Source organism: Myiozetetes cayanensis, unplaced genomic scaffold (genome assembly GCF_022539395.1).
Source record: "Myiozetetes cayanensis isolate MyiCay16 unplaced genomic scaffold, myiCay2020 scf12, whole genome shotgun sequence".
In the NCBI taxonomy this organism is placed as follows: Eukaryota; Metazoa; Chordata; class Aves; order Passeriformes; family Tyrannidae; genus Myiozetetes; species Myiozetetes cayanensis.
Window position 1 is genome coordinate 24,735,636 of NW_026086826.1, and position 9,337 is coordinate 24,744,972.

At 59.2% G+C, this 9,337-nt stretch overlaps 1 protein-coding gene and 1 long non-coding RNA gene across 2 annotated transcripts; one reads left to right on the top strand and one right to left on the bottom strand.

Moving 5' to 3' along the window:
- LOC126635771 (uncharacterized) lies at nucleotides 1–7,406 on the bottom strand. The gene is made up of 3 exons (XR_007627796.1): nucleotides 3,891–7,406; nucleotides 1,272–3,776; nucleotides 1–970 (listed from the first exon to the last, which is right to left on the bottom strand). It is a non-coding gene; the product is annotated as an uncharacterized LOC126635771 (long non-coding RNA).
- Nucleotides 7,407–7,703: 297 nt separating this feature from the next.
- On the top strand, nucleotides 7,704–8,770 carry PIGC (phosphatidylinositol glycan anchor biosynthesis class C). The gene has a single exon (XM_050306853.1). The coding sequence runs from the start codon at nucleotides 7,781–7,783 to the stop codon at nucleotides 8,657–8,659; it is 879 nt and encodes a 292-aa protein (XP_050162810.1). The 5' UTR covers nucleotides 7,704–7,780; the 3' UTR covers nucleotides 8,660–8,770.
- Nucleotides 8,771–9,337: the final 567 nt, after the last annotated feature.

Consider the following 9,337-nt stretch of genomic DNA (forward strand, 5'->3'; position numbering starts at 1 on the left):
TTTTTTTTTCCACGAGTGATTTAATTCACACAAACTCCTTCCTATTCTGACTATTGATCTTGGCTCCTTACTGGTTAAAATAAGGTAAATCTTTTGTAAGCAGGTTCTGACAACGCAACTTTTGTCCCTTCCAGACACAATTTCCTGTTTAATTTCCTGACTGTTTCTTACCTGGTAAAGGAAAAGTTGTAAATTGCAAGATTGCTTCAGAGACCTTTCTCTGACTTTAGATGAACTGTTAACCACTTGCAGGAGACAATCCAGCAAACCAGCATAAAACTTTAAAAAAATTCTCCATTTCTTTTATTTCTTCTGCAGTTCTCACTTAAAGGAAACAAGCTGGGAGTGGGGGGGGAAAGGGGTTGGAATAGTTCTCCTTGGAAAATCAAACAGGAGCAACTCTGCCTCCAGCTGAGTTGATAATTGCTCTTTCATCACTCAGCAAACTGTCTCTGATGCGTGGGCTGAGGCTCTGCGGTCCCCGATGTGGGTCCCGGACATGCCCCTGCATTCCCGCTCCCACATTCCTCTGAATCCCGAGGGCGCCGTGCCGGGCTGTGACCGCGGTCGCAGTGACCAGCTGCTCCAGCTGCAGATTCCCGGATCACCGAAGCGCTGGCCGTGCACGGAGCCTCGTTAGGGTTAATTAACGTGGGCCGGCGCCGAGGAGCGTCTGGGCAGCTCTTGGCAGGGAGGGACGGCGGGACACGGTGACATCCAGCAGGGGCCGTGTGACCCGGTGCGGGAGAGACCGCTCAGATCTCCTGCCAGCCCAAATCCCGCCTGGAAGAGCCTTGAAATCTGGCACAGGTGGCACAGCGCCACAGCTCCCAAAAGCTTGGATGGAGTCACAGCCAGGACCAGCTGGGACAGCCCCTTGCGTGGCTCGTGGGGGGCACAGCCAGGCCCAGGTCTCCTCCACCTGGCTCTGAGCCCCCTCTTCAGCGGCTCAAACGCTCAAAGTCCAAACCTTAAGTAAGATGAAGAAAATTAATCGAGATGGAAATGCCACTTTTGAAAACATTTGTATTTGATTTGCTCATTTCATGTGGCTTCATTTAAACTATAACTTTGCCTTATAGTTCATAATATTATCACTTGCCATCACCAAGTGATGGCTCCAGCGGGGATGCCCAGGCAGGGTACAGCAGGAAGGCTCAGCATCTCCCGGCCCTGTTTCAGAACCACAAAGCCTCTGCATGACAGAAAACACCATTTCCTACAGCCAGTGCTTGGGAGCAGATGGAAAATGGCTTCAAGAAGGGACCCACCTTCTCCTAGCCCGGCTGGCAGCTGTCCTGGTACAACCTTCAGCAGCATCTCAGCTCAGTGCTGTGACACCAGGCCTGGTGTCTCTGCCTGCTGGAGAAGACAAACGTGGTCGGCAGCTGAGGAGCTTCTCTTGCCATCTGACAGGGCTGGTGGAACAGGGAAAGTCCAAACGCTCCTGGCTGCTGAGACACAGACAAGCAAAGTTAACTCTTGGTCACAGGATGGAAATGTGGTGTGGGACCAGGGGCTGGCAGTGGGGTGAGCAAAGGTGGTGGGTGCCTTGGTCCTCCTGGGTTCTTCCCGACAGCTGCCGTGTGAGCCCCCTGGGGAAAAGAAAAAGCAAATTTCACTGCAGAAACTGAGAAAGGGCAAAACTTCGTGGTGGAGGTGTAAAGCTTTTTTTGGCCCTCATTTCTGGGAGGACAGCGTGGGCTGAAGCTTCCCCTGCCCTCTTCACCCTCTCACCCGAGGGCTGGGAAAGCACCCGGTGCAATCCAGTGCTGGGTTCCCTCCATGGCCACGTTCAAACCAAAGCCAAAGCAGGTGATCCCACAGGTCAGCAGTGCCAGGAATGTGCCGGGAGGGCGGCACAGCCTGTGCAGGAGCAGCAGCACCTCCACCAGACCCAAGTGGTGGGGATGAGAGATGAGAAGACCAGCCAGGCACACATAGAATGCCACGGGCTCAGCTGTTTCCCTTCCCCTTTCTCCCAGATACTAAAAGAAACTAAATTCCCATCTGGCTCCATCCCCTCCCTGGCAGATATTTAAAAACAGGGAGATGAGTGCAAAGGTGGCTGGTAGCAGGAATGTTGCTCCTGAGGGACCCACATGTTCCCAAGGGAACATGCACGTCTCGCAGGGCTGGGCCCCGGGACTCTCCTTCCCTGTGTTCCAGAGTAGGACAAGCTCATGTTGCAGGCAGAAGTGCTCAGCCCTGACATCACACTGCTCTTCCCAACCACATGGGCTCCTGCTTGGAGGCTCACGGGAAGAGGGCAGGAAGGGCTCCTGGGTGAATCTCTCCTGTGAAATCACTGTGTTTCCAGGCTGAGGGTTAGGGTTTGAACAAAGGCTTCTTTACCAGGCAAATGGGAAGGTGAGCACAGAGAGGAGGATCCTCTCACAGTGCACCAGGCTGAAGCTACGACCTCTTTTTGACCTGTGCACACTAAATTTTGCCCCAGCCACACTTCCTGTAAAAGTGTTTCATCCCCCATTGCCCTCCTCATTTACAGAACAAAAATATTCCCTGGGCAGACAGTAAAACCCCATTAAGAAACTCCAGGTCCCTTCACATCTCTTGCTGTGTGTCCCAGAGCTGCAAGGGGAAGGAAGTGGCTGCCATATGAGGTTCAGGGTGATGGAGAGACAGGGGAGCTGGTGTGTAGCTCCAGCCACAACCACCCTGGTCACCAGCTCTCCCCAGTGCTACGTTGCTTTTGCAAGACCCTCCTCACTCCTGAATCTTGGAATTTTTCACCTTTCAGCTTCCATGCCAACCCATGCTCGGGTCCCACAGGCAATGGTTTGGTTTGGTTTTCTCCCAGTGTCTTTGCCTTAGGGATGTGCCACCTACAGCTGAGGGCTGAGCTGAGCTTACCTGGGCAGATGAAGGTTGGACTTGGCCCACCTTGGAGCACCCTGCAGCTGGCAGAGCACACTGCTGATGTCCAGTTTCCTAGGGCTGGGAAACTTTTTTAAAGCAGATTAGAAAACAAAAGCATCTTTTCTGGGTGATACCTTGGCCTTCATGGAGTTCCCCTACAGAACAGGCCCCTGCTCTGGAGCTGGGCAGGGCCCTGGCTGGGCTGGCTTGTGCCTCTCCCCAGAGCCCAGAGTGGGCAGTGGGGAGGGTGTTTTGCCATGGGGCTTCTCTGATCCATGCTGACTGTTGGGAAATGCCAGGACTGAGGGAGTTCAGTTTCACAGCTGCCCCACATGCTGTGACTTCCAGAGGTCACGCCCCTGCAAGCGTGTGCCTCCCACCCCAGGTCCTCAAACAAGTTCTGCAGCAGTCTTCACATCCTTCTCCCTCTGCTCAGTGAATCCTAAACCTTGCCCTGGCAGATTCCAGTCCAGCCTGGGCTCCTCAGACCCGATCCCAATTTCCTGGACTGCTCTGCCCAGCCCTGAGCAGCATCACTGGGTTTCTCCAGCAGCCTTTGCACTTCCTCATCTCAGCTTGTTGTCTGGGAGGGTACAAGTTCCCCTTCTCTGGCTGCTCCTTCCCATTGTCCTTGTTCTCCCTTGTGAGCTCCCAAGCCTTGCTCACCTCGTCCCTTGTCCCTCAGATGCTGCCACAAGGGAAAATGGCAACTCACCAGCATTTAGGTCCTCTCTGTCCTGAGCAGGGGCCGTCCACCCAGGGATGCATCTATGGGGTCTGCAGCAAATTTCCAGCTTGCACCCTGGGGCAGGATCCTCTCCATGGGACAGGGAGCTTGGACAGTGATACCAGTGACATCCCCACCAGGAGCTTCTGGTGTTCCCATTCTGTCCAGCCTTGGGATAGGAGACCTGTGTGGATCATGGCCCACTCCCTGCTCTGGCTGCACCACCAGCCCTGCAGCACAGGGACAGGCAGTGGGGCCTCTGCTGAGCCTGTAGGGGACTCACCTGAGCTTGCAGGAAGGTTTCCTGGGGGTGGCAGATGCTGTGGAGGACAGGAGGGCTCAGGGGTCAGGGCAGTGAGGCCTGAGCAGGAGCTGTGCCGGAGGGCTCTGGGAGCATCCCTCGGTGTCTCGGGCTGCCCACAGCAAGGACATCGCTGCACAGGGCATGCACCTCCTGGCTCACACACTCCTGGGAGGTTTCCCTGGGACTGGAACACAGACCTGGGCCCAGGGAATCTGGCCTGCACACAAGGAAAGAGGAGGCTTGGGAGAGCTGGAGCAGCACTGCACTGCTCGTGTCCAGGCACGCTCCTGCAGGGTACCCCAGGGCAACCAGCCCTGTCTGCTCCAGTATCCCACCATAGAGCTCAGATCATCTGCAAGGCACTGGGCTAGGATTGTCCCACTCTGTGCTGGGGACTAAATCCAAAAAATCCTTAAATAGGTGATTGCAGGAGAGCAGACACAGCCTGTATCGTGGGGCCATTTAAGGCAGGAGACGATCTCTGGACATGGAAAAACTCAGCAGCTGGAATTGCGCCAACCTCTCCCCCTGAACAGCATTCCTGGGGAGGGAGGGTTCAGCTCCAGGGTCAGAGGGGGAGGCTGGGGGATCTCCTGGCAGAGAACCAAAGCCGGAGGGCCCATAACTGTGCTGTGTCACCCTGTGGAGCGACATGAGAGGGATGCAGGGGAAGAGCCCTGCCCGAGGGACAGGGTGAGGTGCAGAATCCATGTGCAGCCTCACAGTCCCAGGCAGGCTCAAACCCGTAGCAGACTGTGCTGTTTAGTTATCTTGAAGCCTATTTCTGTGGCACAAGTGATGGTTCCACCCCCCAGAGAATCAGACACACCTGGAGGCAGCCCCAAGCTGGCAGTGGGGGTGCAGTGCCTGGGATGGTTTGATATTCAGATATCTCCAGTGGAGGTCTAGACCAGTGCCAGCTATATCAGTCCCAGCCTGTCACCTTTTCCAGCCTTCCTTCCAAAGAGCCTTAGCAGTGCATTCAAACATTCAGAGCCCAACAGACACGAAACAAATCCCCAGTGGGGTCCCTTTGCAAAGGGCAGGGGACAGCCAAGCCAACCGGTCCTCAGCACACCCAATGCTTGTAGTGCCATGGCATCCAGCTCCTCATTCCTGCATTTCAGCAGAGGGGCTCAAAGCACTCGCCATCTTACACCTCTCCAGAGGCCAGTGGCACTTGGGAATGTAATCATGAGGCGAGGGAGGTGTTGTGTCACGGAACCCAGAGTGGGAATTAAGACGCTCACAAACAGCTTTTGCATCCTTGACCTTAGCTCCTACTTGTCCCTGCCAGGAGAGCTCTGCTGGCCCCATAGCCCCAGGAGGGCTGAGAGATGACGTGAGGGATGACTCCACAGCACGTGTTCCCCTCTGTCCAGCAGGGACTGATGGTGATGTGGCGGGTCCCGTGCTGGGTCCTGCCTGTTTTGCAGGCAGAGGAGTCATTCATCTGCAGGCAAAGTCTGGGCCACCTGGGCAGGGCTGAGCTGCCCTTTGCACCGTGGGCGGTGCGTTCACACGTGGCTGAGCACGCACTGTCCCCTCCCAGGGGACCCAGTGCCAGCACAGCAGTGGCAGCTGCTCCTCCCCAGAGCCCATTGGGGTCCCCAGGAACCCTGTGGGTGTTGGCACTGGGTTGGCACTGCCAAGGGCACAGACCCAGTGCCAGGGTGATCCCCTTGTCCAGAGGCTGGGCATCCCATGGGGAGCTACAGCTGCTGCTGTGGCAGCTCCTGGAGGGCTTGGCTTTGCTGCCACCATGGCTGGCATTGCCCAGCACGGCTCAGGGGTGCTGCCAGTCCCCAATCAGAGCAGGCTCCCACCCTCCCTGCCTACAAGGGGGACTTGGGTGGCCCACAGCAGAAACTACAAGGGACACAAGGAGTACCCCTCCCCTATATTCTTTCTCCCCTTTCCATTGGAATTTCCAGATGGACCTGATCACATGGAAGCAGCCTTGTGCCCCAGCCCAGCCCGCTTCTCCCAGTCCCCAGAGCATCACGGAGCACAAGACCCCAGGGCCAAGTCACACCAAACCTGCTGTCAGCACTCCCAGCGAGAGCACAGCATTGCCCTGACAGTGCCCACAGGTGTCCCTCCTCCGTGGTGGCTGTGGCACTTCTCAGGGGAGCAGAAGTGGCATACTGCCCTCACAGATTTCCTCTTGCGTGTCCCAGCTTTACTCCATGACTTTAGGAGGAGGACATTTTGTTCAAAATATCGAGTTCCCAGGCCCTGGGCATCCAGGCAATGCCAGCAATCACAGGAGCTGGCAGAACTCCCTGTCCCTGTGGGCACCCGCTCGTGCATGTGGAGGCACACACAGCTCTGTGCAAAGAATGGGGCTGGGGGCTTTTAGGTAGGGCAGCTAAAACTGAGTCCAGCTCCATCCTGGCTTGGAAGCCGCTGGCCCTCTGCATGGAGTACCTGCCCAGAGTGAGCAGCTGCTCCTACCCTGCTGAGGAAGTACAGGGATATGGGGCTGGGAGGTGGCACATTTTAGATGTCACTGTGGTGTGGCTCAGTCTGAGGCCCCCCAGAAAGGCACACCAGGAGTGTGGGGGTTGCCTGCTGCTCTGCACGTATCTGGATGAGGTGGGATCCTGCCTGGAGAATCCCCTGTGGCAGACGCTGGGGTGAAAACAACTCTCAACTCTTTCACCTGCTCCCACCGTGACAGGACAGCCACAAACGCCCCTTCCCAAAGCACAAACAGGGCAGTGTTCGGGGCTGCTTTACCCTGGGCTGAGGCCTCTCAGCTGAGGCCAAAGTAAGCAGCTCCTCAGCAGCAAGCACCTCTCTGGGGCTGGGAAGGCTCTGACCTGAGCACAAACAAACACAGAGTTAGGGAAAACACCTCTGGCCTCTGTGAAACCTCCCTGCATCCCTTATTATGCCCTTGTCCCTTTGCTACACACTAACTCAGCCCCTTTGGCTCGGGACTGGGCAGGGCAGGAGATGGATGTCCTTGCAGAGCTGCACCTCTCCAGCCCTGCTCAGCCACGACTTCTCCCTTCCCACCTCCTGCTCCACTCTCGAGGGTGCTGGCAGGCTCCAGGAGCAGAGCTAGACTGAGCTGTCAGCAGGCAGGAGCTTCAGGGAAGGGCACCGTGTCCTCATACCATCACACCCAGATTCCCCACCTGGCTGCGGGAGCCTGGTTGGGCCAGAAAAGCAGGTGCCTCGCTGGGCCGGAACGGGGAGCGGGGCTTGCAGCACAGGCTGGGGTCACGTACCCAGCAGCAAGGCTGGACACGCACGGGGATGCCCAAGCACAGAGGGGACCCGGCCAAATCCCATCGACCGGCAGTGCCCTTCTCCGTGGCCGCTTAAGGACGGCACGCTGGGGCTGCGGGAGGAGAGCTCTTCGCCACAGTGTGGCACCACGGCAGGAGCATCCCTCCTTCCCGCCGGGCCGTTCGGGGGGGACCAGGCTGGAGCGAGGGGGCCCCCAGCACCCCGCGGCAGCAGCCTGCGTGTGGGGCACGGGCCGTGGCACCCGGGACGGGCAGCTCCCCGCACGGAGTGGGGCTGTGCCCTGATCCCCCCCGCAGCCGGCTGCGGGGAGCAGCGGCTCCCTCGGCCCGGGGGGGGTTCCCGGTGGGGGTGGCGGTGCCCGGCCCTGCCGGACCCCCGGGGGCCCGCACGGCCCCTGCCGTCCCGATCCCGATCCCGCTCCCGTCCCGCGGCTCCGGCCGGCAGGGGGCGGCCCCGCGCGCCCGGCGGCCCCTGCGCGGTGGGGGCGGCGCGGCCGGGCCGGAGCGGGGCCGGAGCGGGGCCGGAGCGGGGCCGGAGCGGGGCCGGAGCGGGGCCGGAGCGGGGCCGGAGCGGGGCCGTGGCCGCGGGGCCCCCGCCCGTCCCGGGCCATGGAGCCGGGCCCCGCGCGGCGCTGGCAGAAGGTGCTGTACGAGCGACAGCCCTTCCCCGATAACTACGTGGACCAGCGGTTCCTGGAGGAGCTGCGGAAGAACGTGCACGCCCGGCAGTACCGCTACTGGGCCGTCGTCTTCCAGTCGGGAGCGGTGGTGCAGCAGCTGTGCAGCGTCTGTGTCTTCGTGCTCACCTGGTGGTACATGGACGCCGGGATGCTGAGCCCGCAGGGCCTTTTCGGGGCGGCCCTGCTCTCCTCGCTGCTCGGCTACGTCCTGTTCGACGCCGTGGACGGCGGGGCTGGGCGGTGGGAGAGCGGGCGGACGCGCTGGGCTGACCTCAAGAGCACGCTGGTGTTCACCGCCTTCACCTACGGCTTCTCGCCCGTGCTGAAGACACTGACCGAGTCCATCAGCACGGACACCATCTACGCCATGTCGGCCCTCATGCTCCTGGGCCACCTCATCTTCTTCGACTACGGCGCCAACGCCGCCATCGTGTCCAGCACGCTCTCCCTCAACATGGCCATCTTCGCCTCGGTGTGCTTGGCCTCCCGCCTTCCCCGCGCCCTCCACGCCTTCGTCATGGTCACCTTCGCCATGCAGATCTTCGCCCTCTGGCCCATGCTGCAGAAGAAGCTGAAGGCCCGGACGCCGCGGTGTTACGTGGGGGTGACGGTGCTGTTTGCGCTGGTAGCGCTGGCAGGACTGGCCACCATCTCCAGCGTGGGCGCCGTGCTCTTCGCCTGGCTGCTGCTCACCATCTCCTGCCTCTGCCCCTACTGCCTCATCCGCCTCCAGCTGCTCAAGGACAACATCCACGGGCCGTGGGATGAGGCTGAAATCAAGGAGGACCTCTCCAGGTTCCTCATGTAGGCCTGGCCCGGAGGGTCCCTCTGCTGTGAGCAGTACAAAGGTCCTTGCTGGGGGACAGCCCTGGGGAGGAGAACACTTGACTCAATAAAGCCTCTCGCACAGCAGCAGGGACCAAGTTTATGTTCCCTTCAGCATCTGTTTCCAAACCTGACTCGCTTGGGTTTGGTGAAGAAAGGAACTGAGCCCCACAGCTGAGCAGCTGGTCCCTGCGACAGTTCGGGGTGCAGACAAGCAGGGTGGTGTCTGCTCTGGTCATGCAGACCCATACCTGAATTTGGGGGTGGGGGAGCAGGGGGAAATGCATCCCCTGAGCAGAAACACCACTTGGAAACACACATCTAGCTCAGATGTGCCCCACAGGCCCTCAGTGTGTGCACTTCCCTGGGGGAGATGGAGGGAAAGGGGCTGGTGAGGGTCCCTGCGGGCAGGGTGGAGGTGCAGGGTGGTGGGTGCTGAGAGACTTGCAGGACTGAGCACAAGGGCACCTGCTCACCTGCACCCTCATGCACAGCCTCTTGACACTGCCAGATACCACACTACCCTAAATCCTTTGGGAGAGGAGGCGGTGAGAGGGCATGATGCCTTCCTCTCATCTCTCTTTCCAGAGGCAAATGAGGCCTCACTGCAGGGCCAGACCCTGATCCAGAGGGATGGAGCTCAGCACAGCCCCCCATGGGT

Bases quoted from the DNA above. Each gene is read 5' to 3' on its own strand.
- PIGC (XM_050306853.1), top strand. From the start codon at position 7,781: ATGGAGCCGGGCCCCGCGCGGCGCTGGCAGAAGGTGCTGTACGAGCGA.